The following is a 19955-nucleotide window of genomic DNA, read 5'->3' as shown; positions in this document are numbered from 1 at the left end:
ACCATAATTAGAAGAGTTTACCCCAAATTTCTTCTCTACAGCAGTATTGGTGACTTCCTCCCATTCACTTTTCTTCCTACTTGCATCACGTTTGTCGATGACATAATGGGTGATTTCACTGCCACCATTGTCTAGAGGGGCATCCCATGTCAAGTAGCAAGATTCAGCTTTAATGTCAGTAACAGCAAGATTTCTTGGTGGGGATGGACGATCTGGAAAGAAACAACAGCATTTAGCATTGAGACTGAGAAGGCAAATCCTAAACGAAAATGGATTTTGTTTTGATATAAGAAAGCTTGTCACTTACCATATACTTCAACATGAACGTTTCGGAACACTGAGCCAAGGCGATTGGAAGCAGTAACTGTGTAAGTGCCTTTGTCTTCCCGAACTGCTTTGGGGATGATAAGTTCAGTCTTTGCCTCCTTCCTCGATACTTCTTCCTTGGTTATCTGAAGTGCATCAGTGGGTTTTTCAATCACAGTTTCATTTTTGGACCACTCAATCTTAGGCATGGGAAGGCCGGTCACATCTGCAGGTATGTTAACGGGCTCTCCTGCTTTAACTTTGATAGTGTCCCCTCGAACAGATAGGCGTAACTTAATATTTGGAGGTACTACAAAGAGAAAAGAAAGAGAATAAAAATTAGCAAAATCAAGGATGGTTGCTCAACCTATGAAGTAAAGGCAGCACTTTAAAGAGCTTTAAAATTATTATGTTCAGATTCCACACCTTCATCATCTTGAATGACAACATTTAGAGGCAGGGATGGTTCACTTTCACCAACTTCATTGACAGCTCTCACACGGAACTCATACATTTGATGTTCATCAAGATTTTCAACTGTAAAAGATGTGGTTGGGCAGAGTCTCTTGTTAACTCTTTCAAAGTCGGGTTTGTCATGACGCCGTTTTTCAATGATGTAGCCTTGGATGGGACTTCCACCGTCACTGCGGGGCTCCTTCCAGTCCAGAGTGATGGTATTCTTTGTCCTTTCTGTGTATGTGAGCCTCTCAGGAGCCGTTGGAGGGCCTTTTACCAGAGGTAAGTAGAAATAAGTATGAAAAAGTATTCATAGAGATACATTTCAAGTAATTATGTGAAACATAGCTTCTCTTTGGCATATTCTTATATCCTTCTTTAAAGTTCTTCTCAAAACTTTTCAGTTACCAGAATTATAGGCATGTACACTGGTAGAATTTTCCTTAGTAAAATTTATAATCAATATATTGATTAAAAATAAAGCAAGAGACATGTATGCTTTCGATATTCAGCATTTTAGGTAGTTTAATCTCTGTCACTGGGAAAGTTTCTAGTCCTAACTATAATTAGATCTGCAAGGTTTTGCTTTGAATTACCAGCTTGGAAAAAGCATTTCCATTTTTACTGACAGCGGTGTGTCTATTGAACACACTTTGAGATATGTTATCTCACGTGTGGGTTTAAAATGGGGTGGAAAGAGAATTTATGTAATCCTGCTGAAGTTCTCAGGCCCTGAAGGTTAAAATGGAAAGAATAAGCTTTGAATAGTGAAACTTCAACCAATCCTTGCTTGTTGACTATTATTATGACCAGAAATAGAACTTTGTAGTGAAAGTCTAGCTTTGTTGATACTGCTGGAACAGCATGAACTATCATGCCATTATAAGATTATCTATTACAGTGGCGTAAGGTATAATTTCTTTTTTGGGGTGGTGGTGGCATTGTAAGAATAATTTCACTTCTCTCAGGGAAGGGTCACCCTCAAAGATTATTTTTTCAGATGGGTGTTAATGTGAATTACCAAGTGTGTGTTATATTAAGACTTCATATTTGTTCATATTGGTCAAAAACATTTCCTTTGGTTAGATTTTTATTCTTTGGTGGTCTTTCTAGTTTTAGGCTTCCATATACATTCATTGTATGGAGTACTTGAAGGCTAAAGGAAGTCTAAGCCATTTATTCATTGGCTGTTCTCTTTTCTGTAATTTTTCAAAAATAAAAACTCTCTTGACTACTTTGGTGTATTTTTTGCAAAGTTTTCATATGTTGAAGCCTTTTTTTTTTTTTTTTGTATTGCTAAGCCCCAGTGAAGGCAGGTTTTTCAGTACTCAAAACCCTAAAACTGACAGTGAACCAAGGGATAACATTGAAATGATAGTAAATATGGCATCCTTAAGTTGCCAGTAGGTAGTTGATAAACTTTTCTCATTAGTCGCTAGTTATAGACCTATACTAATATATCTTTAGATTATTGGGAGTTCGAAGCCATAAAATTGAGTAAGTAAGTGGCATAACTGGAAGCAAAGGCAATAAGACTAGTTACTTTGTGAAGACAATGAAAGCCTTTTACCTAGTGGATCAACTGCAAGAATTGGTCCTATTTCAACAGGAGGGCCACAGCCAAACTTGTTCTTGGCAATAACACGGAATTTATATTCTTGCCCCTCAATGAGACCTGTGATGTCACATTTAGATCTCTCAGTCTCTATTGGTTGTCTCCAAGTGTGCATTTTGGCCTCTTTTCTTTCAATAATAAAGCCGGTGATTTCACTTCCTCCATCATCTGCTGGGTCAGACCAGTTAAGCAAACACATCTTTCTGTTTGTTACAACAGGTTTTAAGTCAAGAACTGGACCGGGGACATCTGAAAAATGAAAATGACAATGGAATCAATGTAATAAGATCACATCATTTTGAAAACCTTATGAAAATTCATACAATGTTGCTTACCAAAAACTTCTACCCTGGCTGCTGCAAATTTGGAACCACAGCTGTTGGTAGCTGTAATCACATATCTGCCACGATCTTTTCTCAATGCATTCTTAATAACTAGTTCAGATTTGGTTCCAACGTTCTCTATTATGACACGGTCTTTGTCCAACTCCCCTTCTTCTATGGTCCATACTCTTGTAGGCACTGGACGACCAGTTACCTCAGCTGGAATTTTAAGAGTCTTCCCAGCCATTATTTGTATTCCAGATTTGACAGAAACATCTAGTTCCACATTTGGAGGCTCTGTTGGAAGAGAATAGTCATATATTAGCCTAAGGAATATGGGAAAAAACACCTTCTGGGACAAGGTTCATAATTTTGTTTAATTTATATGACTTTTAAGTACCTAGTGGTTCAGCCACAGTGACGGGTTGTGTCTCTCCAGGTGGTCCTTCACCAGCAGCATTGACAGCACTCACCCGGAGTCTGTAATCAGCACCCTCTCGGATTTCTTTGACAGTAAATTGACGGACCTTGATCATCTTCTCTGTGCAGCGTGACCATTCATTTGTGCCAACCAGCTGCTTATCAACAAAATAGCCAACAATCTCCCCACCACCATTGAAAGCTGGAGGTTCCCATTCAAGTTCAATAGTTGTAGAACTTGTGTCAGATACTCTTGGAACAGGAGGTCCAGGTGGAGCTAGAATGAATGCAGATACACACATCAGACTCGCTGGTAGTTTAAAAGTATATAGTAGCTTACTGTACTGTATGCAGTACACTTTCTTTTACTCATAGTATATTGCATGTATTATGAACAACCAAAATTATTTTTTGAGACTTTGAGTACATACAGATGTTTCAACTGTTACACTGTTGCCTCAATCTTTGTGTCTACAACTATTGTTAGTACTTGATTTTTTTGTATTGAGTCATTATTGACATGTAAAATGATTACCACAGTAAGGCCAGTTAGCCTCCATTCCCTCATATCATTGTCACTATTTATGGTGCTAAAAGCTAAGGTCTACTGTTTTAACAATTCTTACATATATAATATAGTCAACTATAGTCACCATGCTGTACCTCAATTTCTTCTTAATGAATCACTTACAGATTGGATCACGTGCTGTTTTGGGATCTGATGGGGGACTGAACTTTCCAGGTCCAGCTGCATTTTCTGCACATACTCTGAAGACATAGGTGAGTCCTTCTAATAGGCCTTCAACTTTGGTCTTCAAAGAACTCAGAAGATTTCTGTTGACACGAGACCAATGTGTACTATTAACCTCACGTTTTTCAAGCCAGTAACCTAAGATGGGACTTCCATTATCATTTGGTTCATTCCATTTCACTAGCATACTGTTGCTGGTAACATCTTCCACAATGGGTTTATTAGGTGCATCAGGTGGTTCTGATTAAAAAAAAAAACAAAACAGCACATTTGAATTAATTTTCTAATATGATTTAAAAATTCAAGTTTACAAGCTGAATTGTAAACTTGCATACGATAAAAAAGGCAACATGTAGATGCTAAAAGAAACTTACCAAATGGATCTTTAGCTAAAAGTGGCTTTGAAACACATGGTGGTCCAGGTCCAAATCTATTTTCAGCTCTTACACGGAAAAGATACTCTTTTCCTTCAATCAGTTTTGTCACTGAAAATTTGCAATGCCTAACTGTCGAAGTGACAGCAATCCACTCTGAGTCAGGCTTTGTCTTGTCTTTCTTTTCCAAAGTGTAGTTTATGATTTCACTGCCACCATCATCAAGGGGTGGTTCCCACTTACAGAGGACTGAATTCTTCCTAATTTCTTCGAATACAAAATTGATTGGTGGTCCCGGTGTATCTATTTCAGAAGGGAGCAGTGATTAAACATTTGTGTACAAGTAGTTACAGCACAAAGTATAAATGTTAGTGTCCTCCTTGGCATAAACTTCTAATTTTCCTACACCTGTCTTTGTATCACACCAGCTGATGAACAAACAAGGTCACCTGATATCTTCTACATGACCAGGAAAAACTGGGACTTAGGATAACTTACAGAAGCTATTTCCCAATTCTTCTAACTCCCTTCAAAATTTCATGTTTCATAAAAACTCTCCAAACACATGTGTTGGGAAGTGTCATTTTAACTACTTACCTAGCACACTGACATCACAAGGAGCTTTTGCCACACCATGGTCATTTTCAACTTTGATCACATACAGGCCATGGTCAGGTCGGGCAGAATCTCTGACACGTAGCTGAGATTCTCCTTTTTTACTATTGTCAATACTCAAACGCTCTGGCAGTGGAAGGACAGGTGGTTCTTCTTCCTCCTGAACTTCACCCTTCTTCCTCCTAACCACAGGTGCTGCTCGCTTCTTAATTTCCTCTGGTGTAATAACCTGCTCATCCTTTAGCCACGTGATAGTTGGATAAGGTGACCCAGAAATAGTCGCATCAAGCACTATGTCATCACCTCGCTTCACTTCTAGGCTTGTTTTCAGAGTGACTTTTGGGGCATCTGTGAAGATTAAATAATAGTTTTTCAGTTCCAGTTAAAACATTTGACAAAATGTTATTCCAAGTGGCATCCCATTAAACACACTTACTGATAGGATCTACGGCTTTGGTTGGAGGAGTAGCCCGAGAAGGTCCACCAATCCCAACAGCATTTTCTGCTCGCACTCGGAATTGGTATTCTTTACCCTCCTCAAGCCCTTTTGCTGTATAGGTCAGGGTTGATACCAGATGCTCATTGCATCTCTTCCATTTGTCTTCACCCTTAGCAAGCTTCTCTATGATGTACCCCATTATCTTGCTCCCTCCATCATACAAAGGTGGTTTCCATGTAATAGTCATAGCTTCAGCTGTGGGATTATGAACTTCAACATCGACAGGTGGATCAGGAGGTTCTGAAAGAACAAGGACAAAAAACATGTGAACACAGTGGGAGCCATCTTTTTAAGGTAAAAATAATCACATATTGATTCCTCACTAAATACACGCCTGCCCAAACTTACTTTTTGCATCTTGAGCAACGACTGGATTTTTCAGTTCAATATATTCACCTCCACCAATCTTGTTAACAGCTTTAACACGGAAGAAGTATTCACAACTTGGTATAAGATCTTTTACAGTCCAAGACAGTTTGTTCTCACCAGACATGACTGGTATATATGTCCTCCTCCCAGCTTCTTTGCGTTCAAGGACATAATGAAGAATTGGGCTTCCACCATCAAATTCTGGAGGTTCCCAGGTTAATTTGCAAGAGTTCTTAGTAATATCACTTGCTTTAATATCTTTGCATGGTCCTGGTAGGCCTATTAGAAATAAAATTGAGAATTATTATCAGAATATCTGAAAAGTCAGAATGTTCATGGTACATTCACTAAGTGGGACTTTTCACATTTGGGGTGGATAATCTTTGATAAGGTGGAGTGTTTCTTACAATGCATACCAAAATTTACCATTTTGGCTCCCAACTGCTAAATGTCACTAGCTCTTCTTGAGTCTTTGATCCTAGCAATAATGGACTTCCAAATTTCCAAACACCATCTGTATGTATGTATGTGTGCGTGTGGGGGTGGTCGTGGGGGGTACTGGAAATGTTATTACCCCTGATTGGGAACAGGATGGGAAATACAAATATGACTAATACTATATCTTTTATTTAAGTTGGTACTTTGTATGCCAATAATTTCAGTGGAAGCAAACTGCATTAATCAGAATTTAACTAACAATTTCACCCCTATAGAACTGTTTTGCTTCTCACAGAGAAAATATAATCTGAAGGTACATTTCATTTACAAATGACAAATTCATTGTGCCATCTATACTAATAATACTAAGCTAATTGATTTCCCTAATATGTGAAGAATATCTAGTCCTCCATTAAATGATTACCTATGACTTTGACATTGATTGTGGCAGTTGCTGAGCCGAGCTTATTCTCCAGTGTGATAGTGTAAACTCCAGCATCTGCGTGGACACTCTTGGGAACTTCTATATGAGCAGAGTTGTGATCATTCTTCATTGTTAGTCTATCACTTGCTACAATTTCTTTGCCATCTTTTTGCCAACTAACAGTTGGAACTGGTACAGCTCTGAAGGGAACAGGAATTCTTAGCTTTTCACCTTCAATAACAACGATGTCGTGAGTCTCCAGATCAATTGTTGGTTTACCTGTAAAGTATAATCCAAAAGAGACAGAAAGAACATTTTAGGATGCATTGCACGAATAAAATCTATTTTATTCATCATAAAAGAAACTGTTCTTACAGTCTGCATCTTTGGCAACCACGTTGTCAGAAACTTCAGATGGTTCACTAACACCAACAGCATTGACAGCTCTCACTCTCAGAACGTACTCCTTGTCAGGAACAATGCCTTCTTCAACCTTAAATTTCAAGTCTTTTACTGGACGAGAATTAACTTTCATCCACTTCTCAGTGCCTACTGGGCACATTTCGACATTGTATCCTATAATAGGACTTCCACCATCTTTCTTTGGAGGTTTCCAAGCAATGGCAATGTGCTTTCGCCCAGCATCAGTCACATGAAGGTCAAGGGGAGGAGAAGGAGGACCTGAAATAAAGTGTAAAACATTCACATTCACAAGATCCTCATCAAGATGTAGTTAGTATCACTTATGTAATTAGTACACTTACCTGTTGGATCTTCAATTGATAGGAGTTCCGTGGGCTCACTTGGATGACCAACTCCAGCTTCATTTTCCGCCCGAACCTGAAACTGGACCTCTGTCCCTTCAATGACATCAGTTACTCTGAAATTGCATTCAGGTCCTGAGGTCTTCCCAGCTTTCACCCACCGAGTGCCTAACTTTTCTTTCTTCTCAATGATATATCTATTGAAATAACAAAGCATTTCATCAGCATTCACAGAAAAAGCAAAGTAAGAATCTTCAGCTGAATATAAATTATTCTTTATGAACCAGTTAAAATTCTACCTCTGTATAGGTCTTCCACCATCATTTTTAGGTGGTTCCCACTTTAAGTCAACATGTCCTTTCGTCACACCAACAACTGTGAGAGCATATGGTGGTCCAGGGGTGGCTGAAAGCAAAAAAGCCAAAGGTCAGAAAAATCAGAGGGAAACTTAATAATCTACTACAATTGGTGCCATGAAGATTAAGTCAGAGAACATACTAAAGGTGTCTTTGGCCAGGACAGAGTCCCCAATTTCACAGTAGTCACTTTGTCCAATGGCATTCTCTGCAGCGACTCGGAATACGTATAAAGAGCCTTCTGACAGTGGTGTCACTGTGCACTTGGTGTCCTTGACAGTTGTGTCCACTGTTTGCCAGCCTTTTCGCCTCACGTCTCTCTTTTCTACAATGTAGTTGGTGATGGGGGACCCACCATCTTTCTCAGGAACTGTCCATTTTAGATCTGCTGTATTTTTTGTGATGTTGATAACTTCAAGCCAGCGAGGTGGTGATGGGGGATCTGAAGAAGTAAGAATGGAAAACAAATTCAATTTTTTATTTTTCTGTATTTGATCATATAACAAGGGTGAAATAATCTAGTATGAGTTTTTCATACGTTGCCAGATCATTGTAGCCCAAGCTTCAAGTGTGACTTACATAGCTTCTCTCGACAACGCACTGGGTCACTGGGTTCACTGGGTTCACTTTCCCCAGCCTTGTTCACTGCTCTAACTCGGAATGAGTATTCCTCCCCTTCCACTAGCCCTGGAAGCAAGTGCTCAGTGGTGGGAACTCCTTCAGCCACTCGGACCCAGTCATCTGTTCCCGTCTTTAGCATTTCAATGACATAAGACTCAATCTTTGCCCCTCCATCACGCTCTGGCTTTGTCCAATTCAACAGTACTGATGTTTTGCCCACATCTTTCACGGTGGGTTTTCCGGGGGGGCCTGGAGGATCTGCAAGCCAATGTAGTGATATCGTTATTTATCTTTGTCAAAAAAGGTTAATGTAAACTTCAAAGTAACCATGGAAATTACATAAATAATACCTATGGGATCCTTTATTAAGATCGGTTCAGTTGATCTGCTTGGTTTTCCAGGGCCAGCAAGATTTTCAGCCAGTACACGGAATCTGCATTTTTTCTTATTGGGGAGACCTTTCACTCTGAAATGGGAACAAAGTGTGATTTGAATATCATGATATGAAGCAGAAACCTCTGTTTATTTTATATAGAAGAGCCTGATTTATTTTAACTGTGAAAAACCTGGAATTTATCTGGAAATATTTCAACATAAATTTAAAATTGCTGTCACATACTTGAGATTTTACCAAAGGTACCAACTTAATTATAATACCTATAATAATGATCATTATCATCATATTCTGACAGCCAAATAATTTGAAGCCTCCAGAAGGCTACTATTTCGTGGTAAATTATGATGTATGTCTTTGGAATCTGTATCACTTTTGTGATTATGTGATAATAGAAAACATAAGTCAAAAACTGGAAAATTCTGTAACAATATATATTCATGTATCATCAAAAGGAATTTTAAAGAATGAACATTTGTACACAATTGTTTTGACACCTTGATGGAGATTTTGGGCATACCTGTATGTTGTGTCCTTTATTGGTGTCTTATTGCATCTAACCCACTTATCAGTGTCAGGATCTAATTTTTCAACCCAGTATCCAGTGATTGGGCTGCCACCATCATTGTCTGGCTCACACCATGTAAGAGTCACTGCATCTTTAGTGACATCAGAAGGTTCCAGGCGAGTTGGAGGTCCAGGTGGATCTACAGATAAGATAGAGATATGTTGTTAGATAATCCTATATACAAATATACCACCTAAATTCAATTTTGATATGGGCATCCCTTCCTCCCACCCCCAACTGTTTAATGAGAAACATACCAAATGGATATTTGGCTATTACTGGGGCAGCCTGAACAGGTTCACCAACACCATACATGTTTTCTGCAGCAACTCTGAAGATGTATTCTTTATTGGGTGTTAACTTGGTTGCCTTGAATTTTGTATCCTTGACAGTTGAAGAGAGCTTGTGCCACACATCACTGTCAGCCTCTTTTCTCTCCACAACATAGTTTGTGACTTTAGATCCACCATCATCTCGTGGTGGGTTCCATGTTAAAAGACACGAATCATTGGTCACATCCGTGATGTCAAAAGCAGCTGGTGGTCCGGGTTTATCTGTGGATCACATTTCACATGTGGATAAGACATTTTGCAGATCACGGTTTATTATTAAAAAGTCTTCTGCCTGTCTTTAAAAGGAGCGCCCCCTTACCTAAGACGTTCACTTCCACCACAGCAGTGGCCCGGCCGCAAACATTCACAGCCTCGATGATGTATGAGCCGGAGTCACTTCTTTTACTATCGACGATAGTCACTGTGGATTTCTTAGGGATGTTTTCAATGGTGATTCTCTTATCCTCTTTTAGAAGAGCATCAGCTTTTGTCCAAGTGATTGTAGGTTCAGGTTTTCCTGTCACAGTGGCAGGAAGCTCGATCTTGGTTCCTGCTTTTACAGTGAGACCTGTAAGGAGCTTCACATCAAGGAAGATTTCTGGAGCCTCTGAAATAGAAGAGATTATTTATGATGTTAGTGTGTTTAAGCAGAACTAAAGTTAGAGACTTGGCTTATAAAACAAAACCCCCAAAATAAATACCCTGTGTGTCCACAGCCTGGATTTCATCTGTGGGCTTGCTTGGTAGGCTAGCACCCATCCTGTTCAAGGCTTTCACTCGGTAGGCATACCATTTGCCTTCTTCAAGGCCAGTCACTTCCATTCTGGCAGAAAATAAAAGAGGATTATTTCACTATAATGTATATAGTCATCTCCTGCATAGTACTCATAATCTTTCCCCCAGTATAATACTATTTTTTCAATTAGTTTTGGATTACTTTGATATAATAATAAATGAAAACTTTGAGTAGGAGATACTTTCAACAGTACTTTTTTAAACCAGACAGTTACACTAGAGGAATTCTCATAATAAAAAAGAATCTAATGTTTAGATTTTCCCAAAGAAAGCTCATTTTAATGATTAAATTTAAAGATTAACTCTTGAGTCAAGTAATTAAAAAACCTACTTTGTATCTGCAACTGGTTCTCCACAGGCAGCCCAGCGATCAGAACCACGTGGACATTTTTCAACTATATATCCTTTTATGCGTGAACCACCATCATACTTAGGTGGATCCCATGTTAGGAAGATGCTCTTGGCTGTTCTATCTCTCCATTTAACATTTTCTGGCGGGTCAGGCACAGCTGTAATATTTTAAAGAGAGAGTCAGTTTTAGGTAGGCCATGTCAGAAATTGCCAACATGCCTTTCCCCCATGATTTCAGTTGTAGTTCTAAAAGAAATAATAGGTGTCAAGAAGCTTGGTAAGAAATCATCAAGAATGTACTCACTTGCAGGAGCGGACATATTTACAGGTTCATCAATACATGCAGGTTCTCCAGGGCCACACTTGTTCCGAGCACAGACTCTAAAGAAGTATTCTTTTCCTTGCACAAGATCAGGAACTGTGAATTCGAGGTCAGTCACAGAGTCCATAACCTGGGACAGAGAAACACTGTTAGTTAGTTGTTTCCCCAAAACCCTAGGCCCAAGTCTGAAGGTTTTTATTCTGAGCATGGATAACATGGATAAAGGAAAAGTAAGACACATAATAATATTGACCCTTAGTATAAGACAATCTGTCTTCCTAGTTTATATACATCAAGACAGTGACAAATTTGATGTTAATTTTTTTTTTCTGTCAACTTGGTTGTTAGGAATATGGTGTAAAGTCAAGGTTAAAAATAGTAATGCGTATCAATGGAGGAGAAATAAATAAATAAAAGTGCATATAAATGGAGGAGGGAAAAAAAGTTTAGATCAATTAAAGTAACCTAGTAGAATGAGAAGATACATGATGTCAGAGTTAAATACTTAGTACTTCTAGAATGGCTTATATTTTAATGAGAGCAATATTAGATTATCAGGTAACAAGTATGTAGGTGTTTTTTTTTTTTTTAACAAGGCTAGTTGAAAATTTGACTTGGTTTACAAGATGAGGCAATTTTACCAAAATTTGGTTAAATTACCTCAGGAAACAATACCAGTTGTTTAATAAAGGATTTGGTGGTTTTTCAGTAAGTTAAGAGTAAAAAGATTTTCATCTATCTTTGCATAGCATCCCAACATTATGGGGTTTCCTCTATTCTCTTTTCCAGTGTTGGTACATTGCTGCTCAAAACTCACCTTAGTCCACGTTTTCCGGCTGGCTTCTCGCTTTTCAATAACATATCCAATTAATGGACTTCCTCCATCATCTTCTGGTGGTTCCCAAGTCAAATGTACTGAGTCTCTGGTTATGTCACTAAATTTTAGTTCTTTGGGTGCACTTGGGCGAGCTGGGAAAAAAAAATACAGTGAGAAGTGATTATTATTACAATCAATAGTTGGACCCAATATTTAATAATACTGTCAGATCACCTTGGATAGCAAAAGTTTACTTCCTTACCAATTACATTGACATCAATTTCGCCAGTAATTGTTTTCACAGGGTTTTCTAATATCAGGGTATAAATGCCTTTATCAGGGCGTTCACTTGGAGAAATGACAAGTTCAGCATAAGCAGATATGGTTTTTATTTTTACACGATCCCCTTCTTCTAGCACTTTATCTCCCACAGACCAGGTTGCAGTTGGTCTTGGGTAGCCTGTGCTTGGAACCAGGATCTTGACAGGATTTGGGACGATAACTTCTAGACCATCTTTAAATGCAGTTAAATCCATTGTTGGCTCAGCTACCAAAAAGAAACATCAGTTAATTTCCAGTAATATATTAAAGTCCCGGGTACCCCAAGGTATTTATGTGCTCTTCCCACATATAAAAATGCAATATTCATTTACCAAAGGCATCGTCAGCAGTTAGAGGACCAAGAATTTCAGATGGATCTGAAACACCAGCTTTATTTTTTGCAGATACCCGATATAAATAATTATTTCCTTTTTGTAATCCAGTGACCTGAAATTAGAATTAACACTTGTAATGCACACATACAGTGGAGTTCATGAGCACCCACTAATTCTTTTTTTAGATGCAGATGTTCTACCTTGTAAGTCAGTTCAGGGACAGGTTTCATATTGCAACGAATCCAATCATCTTTCCCTTCTTCACATCGCTCAATTATATAGCCCAATATTGGGCTTCCTCCATCCTTCAAAGGAGGTTCCCACGTAAGCTGAACTGATGACTGAGTTTGATCTGTTGCATTTAGGTTCACAGGAGGACTTGGTCTCTCTGGAATGGAAGAAAGAGTTTTAGCATTGTTTTAATTTTTTTAAAAAGATTTATTTATTTATGCATACAGAATTGGGGTATGGGCCAGAGGCACAGGGGCATTGAGAGGATTCACCAGAGACAGAGTGGGGTGCAGAACAGGGAGATTGACAAAATTCACTACTAAGGGGAGCAGTAGGTGAGGTAGAACAGGTCTGCCACTCCATAAAGGCCATCACCCTGGCGGAGGATCAAACTTGCACTGAAATGGCTCCCTTAGCTTCATGGTACTGCACTTTATCCAGTTGCACCACCAGAAAGGGCCCTAGCATTTTTTTTTAACTTAGTGACAATTATTAGGATGATGCTATAGTTATTTCTATCATTTCCATGAAAAGATCAGATATACTGAATTCATGGACTAAAAGTAAGCACAATTTGGGTTTCTGTGGTTTTGTTCAATTGTCACGATGTTCTGTCTTTTCATTAATCTTTATACAATTTGAATTATTTTGGCCAATAGACTTACTATCTGGCTTTCATGCAATCATGACTTCCTTCTATTTGGTGGGCTTACCAATTGGATCGGCAACCTTGACGAAGGGTGTTGCTGCACTTGGTTTGCCAACCCCAATTCGGTTTTGGGCTCTGACCCGAAAACTGTACTCTTGTCCTTCCACCACATCAGTGACAGTTGCAGACAGGTCTTCAGCTTTTACTGTCATGGCTGTGTCCCATTTGATGGAAGACTTGTCCCTTAATTCGATGACATAGTTTGTGATCTTAGCACCTCCATCGTACTCTGGAGGTTCCCATGTCAGTGAAACACCAAATCTGTTCACATCAGTGATGGTTACATTCAAAGGAGGACCTGGAACATCTATATTTCATCATGAAGAAAATATAAAGTTTAGGTTATATCAGGGAATAAAAGCAAGGATGAACTAGTTTGCAATTGACTTAAAAACTTACCAAATTTGCTTCTGGCTTCTACAGGGGTGTCAGTTTCCACAGGTTCACCGGTGCCAACTCTGTTTCTTGCACTCACACGGAAGAGGTACTCAATACCTCCTTTTTGTAGTCCAGTAACTGTAAATTCACAAGTGTCTGCACTGTCAGTAGCCAGAACCCAGGTCTTTCTCTTGATGTCACGTCTTTCCACAACATAACCTATAATTTTGGCTCCACCATCAGTTAATGGTTCCTCCCAAGCAAGACTCACTTCACCGTCAAATGTTTCTGTTACTTCCAAGTTACGTACTGGCCCAGGAACATCTGAAATGCACGCATAAAAATATTTTTAATGTGCTATCTTGCTTTTAATTGTGCTTTGTCAATTTAGCCAAGTGACTCAAGGACTTACCGATGACATCTAAATTGATGAATGCTTCTGCCTTCCCATGTTTGTTCTGAAGCACAACTCTATACCTTCCTTTGTCTCCTTTCTTGGCTTCTGAAATTTTGAAAGAAGTTTGTTCAGCTGTAGTGTCAATACTTTTGGAAGGTAGACCTTCATCTTCTTTAAACCACTCAGCTTCTGCCTTGGGGTAGGCATCATAGGGCACCACCATTGTCAGAGGCTGGCCAACATCAACCACAAGATCTTGATCAGCTGTCTTGATGTTAGGTGCCGCTAGTGAGAAAAACACATGTGAATGACTTTGAGTTATTTAGTGTAAGCCATTTTACCAGAGCTTCTTTACTTTGGATTCTAAAGCAAATACTGTTATATTATTTTGAAAGTTTGTAACAGTAATTGTTATACTAGATCACACTGTCACATTAGTAATAATCTTCTCATAGTTTATTTTTCACATTAGCAGAATAAGGATGATAGAAAAGGATGATATAAAAACATAAAATTTCCATTCTTTGTCAAAAATAATATCAGAGGATACAGTATCATGTAAAACATGTCTTTTTAACTTTCTTTTGGATAGGCACATATATTTAGTGGAAGACAAACCAGACAAACTTTTTCTTACACACAAGAGGTGAATCATCCTTACTGTAATGACAGCTGATAAGGATGTTAGGAAAATTTGGAAAAGGATAAGAGAGTGGTCCTACAGGGTTTGGACAGTAGAAGAGAATGAGGCTTTCCTCGATATCTGGGTTTGCTGAGAAGACTCTCAGGGTGATAAGTTAATTCTAAAAATTCATGAAGTTACCATGTTCCAGGTTCTGGTATATAGAGGAATGCCTTAATTTCTTCTTACCCGGGACACTTTGTGGCTAGAGAATTTGAACAGGTAAAATGTGGAAGAGCTTAACAGAAGTAAGAGGCTCTCATATGCATTATCTCATTAATTAACTGTGAAATCTGAAACTTAAACAATATCTGTGATATTGTGAGGATATTAGAAAGTAAGGAAAGGGACTTACCTGCTAGTTCAAGCTTAGCTGTAGCTTCTTTATCTTTGGCAATAAATCTGTATTCACCCTGGTCACGGGGCTTAATATCACAAATCTGTAGCCTGTGTATCTTTCCCTCACTCATCATCTGGTATTTGTCACCCGGGACAATAACCATGTTATTTCTTAGCCACTGAACTTCTACTTTGTCTTTGTTGAGCTCAGCAAAAAAGACAACATCAGCACCAGGGGCTTCAAGAATATCTTGGGGAGGCCTGATGATCTCAACAGGGATTTCTGAAAAGAAAACGTGAAATAGCATCAAATATATTTATATTTGCATTAACACATTTCTAAAACAGGTAGTAATATTAAAGTTGTCCTTTTCATTTAATGTGTACCTTCCACAAAAAGTCTAGCTCGAGACTTCCTGTCTTCTACTCCGCAAGCATATTCACATTCATCATCCAGTCTACAGTCTTTTATAATTAGTCTATGAATGCTTCCCTCTTTTTCAAATTTGTACCTAAAATAAGACATTGAATTAACTTAGCTTGAATAATGGCTATCAAATTGCCAAGAGTGTATAGAATATGTAGCTCTAGAAATAAAGATTAAAAAGCTTTTGCTTACTTTTTGCCTTCTTTGATTTCTCTCCCATTTCTGTACCATTTCACATTTGCTTTCTCCCTGGAGAGCTGGCAGGAGAAGACTGCATCATCGAACTCAGTGACCGTCTGGTCTTCCAAGTGTTCCACAAATTCTGTGGGGGCTTCTACGATGAGAAGCTCAGCCACAGACTTATCTTGCCCAGCAGTGACAATGTATTCACCCTCATCTGGGAAGCCACAGTCTTTAATGATTAGAGAGTGCTTATATTTATCAATTCTGTACGTTATACGGTTGTCAAAAGCCACCTCTTCTCCATTTTTGGTCCATTTTAATGTTACATTGAGACGATTCACCTTGCACCAGAATGTGACTGTTTTCTTCTCCATTGTTTCAATATCTTTCAGAGGCTCAATAATCCTAAGATCTTCCTCTGTTGGAATAGAAAAGAATAATAATGATTTTAATTGCTTTAATAATAGAAGTTGATTTTAAAAATCGCAAATGCCATTGTATGTGACTTACCTTCTACTATTAGGTCAGCTGCACTCTTAACAGTTTCACCTCTCTGATTAGTCAGGGATACACTATAGTTGGCTTGATCATCTAATTTTGCATCTCTAACTCTGAGAGTATAGACCAGGTCTTTTTGGAGAATAATATATTTTGAACTATCAAAAATGGCTTCTTCATTTCTGAACCATTTGGCTTTGGCACCTTCAGTATTGACTTCACAGTTGAAGACACCTTCTTGTTGTTCCTTTACACGGGTATCCTTAAGAGGAACTATGATCCTGAGTTTTTCTGAAAGGAAATGTTAAGGCTTTATAGTCGAAGAAGGACCAAAGTTGTAGATACAGATGTAAGGAAACTCAAGACACAAAGCCAAGCTTACCAATTACTGTCAAGTGAGCTGCTGCTCTGGCAGCCCCAACCATGACCACGTAAGTGCCCATATCTTGCAATGTGGCATCCTTCACAACTAAGATTCTCTTTTTGCCATCAGTAATAATGTCATATTTGTCTCCAGGTTCAAGTGTCTCATTAGCTCTCTTCCACTGGACTTCAGCACTTTCCTTTGATATAGAGCAGACAAATTCAGCCTTTTCTCCTTCTAGAATTTCAAGGTTTTGAGGCTTTGTGATAAATTCAGCAGCAAGTTCTGGAAAGAAAAAGTCGCAGAATATCAAAGAACGTAAGCATTCATGCTATAAATGAAACAACACTGACTTTTTAAAAATATTATTCATTGTCATTTCTTTACCATGTACTTTGACTTTGCCATCAGTTCGGGAACTTGGGAGCCGGCAGTTGTAGTCGCCAGCATCCTCAAGTTGAGCATTCTGAATGACCAGGATTCTCTTTCGTCCATCGGTAAGTATTTCATATTTTCCTGTTTCAATGATCTCTCCATCCCCTTTGTACCAAATCACATCTGCTCCAGGCTTGGAGACCTCACAAACCAGTTTTATAGTGTCTGCTTCATTAACTTCAATGTTGGCAAGATTTTTTGTAAAGACAGCTTCTTCTTCTGCAAGAAGAGTAGCGAAAATTAAGTTAAACTGGAAACCATTATACCCACTCCCCCATACATATACTTCTGGAAGGAAAGAATGCGTTCTTACCCAGGACTGTAAGCATGCCAGAGGTCCTTGCTGTCCTGACTTCACAGGAATATTCTGCTTCATCATCCAGTAGACACTTGTTGATGATGAGTGTGCGCACTGCTCCCTTAGATATGATGTCATATTTTTTGCCCTTTTTAATTTCAGCACCATCTTTGAACCACTGAACCTGTATTTAAGATAGTTAAGTAAATAAGTTCCCTGATCAACTTCTTGCTGTGTCAGAATATATGTGTCTTTAAGAGAAACTATAATCCTGGGTTTTTCTGAAAGCAACAAATAAAATTTTATAGTATGATGAAGAAGCAAGGTACTACACACAAATAAAACTAAGCCCAAAAAAGCAAGAAAAAAAATTCAGTTATTGTTAAGTGAGCTGCTGTGATAATATTATGTCATTAAAAATAATAGAATCATGTAAGTTTAGAGTCATAGAGTATTTAGATATTGAGACCAATTCCTTTGTTTTCCCAATATAAACTGAGACTCAAGGCTGATCTATTGATGGTGGCTACTGCCACCTAGGGATACTTAGAAAAGACATAAGAAATTGCTGATTTTGAAAGCTTTTTACCCAAGAAAACAGCAGTTTCATAAGGTTCACACTAGCAATATCTTGAGCTGCTGATTGGGATCCAGTATTTTTCAAGTAATAACAAATGAGTAACATTTAAAGGTGAATGACAAAGCCAAGTATCATATTACAATAATAATCTTTAATCTAAAAGTAAATTTATGATCAGAGGCTTGATTTAATGGTTTCTTCTGACTTAGACCACAGGTAAGCATAAGATACCCATAGCAATCACACAATTACAGACCTTAGCATTTTCTTTTGAAATTTCACATTCAAATCGAGCCATTTCTTTTTCTTTAACTCGAAGGTCAGTGAGTGGTCTTAAGAATTCCACATGAGGAGCTGAAAGAGATGACCAGAATCAAAATGAGGTTTCTGACATAACTGTGGTACATATTAGGAAAATGTGAGACTTTTGCAAGGACATTTCCATCTTAACAGGTTACAAGAGACTGAAATCACTTGGAACTGCTATTCATATACAATATTCTGGGTTTTCATAAAATTATGTTTATCCTATGTGTCCAGTTAAGTACATCTATGTCTATATATCTAGGTTGCCAACTCAGTTCTTCTGAATGACAACCGGAAAGAAAATCTTCATTGACTTTGCTCCTGAGTTAGCAGTTGCTATTGCCAAAGGGAATACTATTAGCAAATAAATCTTTAATTTTATGCAGCCAGCATAATCATTGAGAAACTAGCAGAGTTCAATAATAATGCAGCCTGAAGCACTATGACCAATATTGTCTATGGCTTAGAGCATGACTTTGCAATTCAAATCACATACATTCAGATTTTTGTTTTAAACTAGCTTCAAAGATGTCACAGATAAATCAGACATGAAGTCTACTAGTATAACAAAGCAATGTGTTTTGTACAATAGGGTGATTATTTTTATTTTTAACACCTATTGTTTTATTTATTTCTAGAATTAAGTCATCTAATACACAGAGTTGGAAAGCTGCTCCCTTGCCCTTCTTTCTTCTAAGTCCTCTCCAAGATGATCTTTCTTTTACTTATTTTTTTAAAGATAATCTTTCTTGATCAGTGACTTTCTGGGACACAAATGTTGGCTAATCAGATTGGAGATATGCTAATTGCAGCTGAGCCTTCTTGGAGTGGAGAGAATATAGATGATCAAGGAAAGAAGGAGACCAAAGAAGCTACTCTGTCACAAATTAAAGCACAGCAGCTATAAAGTGAAAAGAATAGTGCAATACAAGATATGTGGAAGCACACGCAAAGCCACTATTTTGGAACTGTTGACAGATGAAACAACTAAACCAAACAGCAACTATTGCACGAAAATGCACCCTGAAAAGATGTTATCATTGGACAATGAGTAAAATGAAACACGATAGCAGATGGCATTTTAGAAAAAGAGGTTGTGTTTTTCAAGAGGAAGAAGTAACTCAGCATCAGTGCTCTCTTCATTTACAGGACTCCCGACTTTGTTCCTTCTTCTTAGTCATTCCTATTCTTACAGATTGCATTATGTGAATGGGCTTTGTTGTATTAGCAAACCTCTAGAATGTGCCTTTTCAAATTGAAATTTCATGTTCATTTTTTTTTTAAAGATTTATTTATTTATTCATACAGAACTGGGGTACAGGCCAGAGATGCGGAGGGTGAGAGGATTCACCAGAGACAGAGTGGGGAGCAGAACAGGCAGATCGACGAAGTACACTGCTGAGGGGAGCAGCGGGCCGGCCAGGAGAGGTCTGGCCATGCCATGTGGTCACCTCCGGGGCAGGCGGGAATCGAACTCATGCGGAAGCGGCTTTAGATTCTCAGTGCTGTGCTTTAACCCGCTGCGCCACCAGGGAGGGCCTCATGTTCATTTTTAAGTTGTT

The 19955-nt window shown here is 38.4% G+C and overlaps 1 protein-coding gene across 1 annotated transcript in view; it reads right to left on the bottom strand.

Moving 5' to 3' along the window:
• The window catches only part of TTN (titin), a 274545-nt gene that overhangs the window by 79950 nt on the left and 174640 nt on the right, over nucleotides 1–19955 (bottom strand). The window contains exons 191-229 of the mRNA XM_012726861.1: nucleotides 18344–18441; nucleotides 17523–17691; nucleotides 17162–17428; nucleotides 16793–17059; nucleotides 16423–16701; nucleotides 15922–16330; nucleotides 15690–15814; nucleotides 15319–15585; nucleotides 14297–14566; nucleotides 13906–14208; nucleotides 13511–13813; nucleotides 12767–12954; nucleotides 12564–12678; nucleotides 12173–12457; nucleotides 11911–12062; nucleotides 11076–11223; nucleotides 10752–10929; nucleotides 10327–10448; nucleotides 9945–10232; nucleotides 9551–9847; nucleotides 9246–9432; nucleotides 8682–8797; nucleotides 8290–8589; nucleotides 7853–8152; nucleotides 7654–7759; nucleotides 7355–7551; nucleotides 6966–7271; nucleotides 6591–6869; nucleotides 5708–6007; nucleotides 5297–5599; nucleotides 4843–5208; nucleotides 4246–4548; nucleotides 3812–4111; nucleotides 3101–3397; nucleotides 2713–2997; nucleotides 2333–2626; nucleotides 733–1032; nucleotides 308–616; nucleotides 22–212 (exon numbers count right to left, since the gene is read on the bottom strand). Coding sequence (XP_012582315.1) covers nucleotides 22–212; nucleotides 308–616; nucleotides 733–1032; nucleotides 2333–2626; nucleotides 2713–2997; nucleotides 3101–3397; nucleotides 3812–4111; nucleotides 4246–4548; nucleotides 4843–5208; nucleotides 5297–5599; nucleotides 5708–6007; nucleotides 6591–6869; nucleotides 6966–7271; nucleotides 7355–7551; nucleotides 7654–7759; nucleotides 7853–8152; nucleotides 8290–8589; nucleotides 8682–8797; nucleotides 9246–9432; nucleotides 9551–9847; nucleotides 9945–10232; nucleotides 10327–10448; nucleotides 10752–10929; nucleotides 11076–11223; nucleotides 11911–12062; nucleotides 12173–12457; nucleotides 12564–12678; nucleotides 12767–12954; nucleotides 13511–13813; nucleotides 13906–14208; nucleotides 14297–14566; nucleotides 15319–15585; nucleotides 15690–15814; nucleotides 15922–16330; nucleotides 16423–16701; nucleotides 16793–17059; nucleotides 17162–17428; nucleotides 17523–17691; nucleotides 18344–18441 — 9569 coding nt within the window. The remainder of the gene's footprint in view (nucleotides 1–21; nucleotides 213–307; nucleotides 617–732; nucleotides 1033–2332; nucleotides 2627–2712; nucleotides 2998–3100; nucleotides 3398–3811; nucleotides 4112–4245; nucleotides 4549–4842; nucleotides 5209–5296; nucleotides 5600–5707; nucleotides 6008–6590; nucleotides 6870–6965; nucleotides 7272–7354; nucleotides 7552–7653; nucleotides 7760–7852; nucleotides 8153–8289; nucleotides 8590–8681; nucleotides 8798–9245; nucleotides 9433–9550; nucleotides 9848–9944; nucleotides 10233–10326; nucleotides 10449–10751; nucleotides 10930–11075; nucleotides 11224–11910; nucleotides 12063–12172; nucleotides 12458–12563; nucleotides 12679–12766; nucleotides 12955–13510; nucleotides 13814–13905; nucleotides 14209–14296; nucleotides 14567–15318; nucleotides 15586–15689; nucleotides 15815–15921; nucleotides 16331–16422; nucleotides 16702–16792; nucleotides 17060–17161; nucleotides 17429–17522; nucleotides 17692–18343; nucleotides 18442–19955) is intronic.

Source organism: Condylura cristata, unplaced genomic scaffold (assembly GCF_000260355.1).
Source record: "Condylura cristata isolate star-nosed mole 26May11 unplaced genomic scaffold, ConCri1.0 scaffold00002, whole genome shotgun sequence".
NCBI lineage: Eukaryota > Metazoa > Chordata > Mammalia > Eulipotyphla > Talpidae > Condylura > Condylura cristata.
Note: the sequence above shows the minus strand (reverse complement) of the source record. Positions and strands in the feature narration are given on the sequence as shown.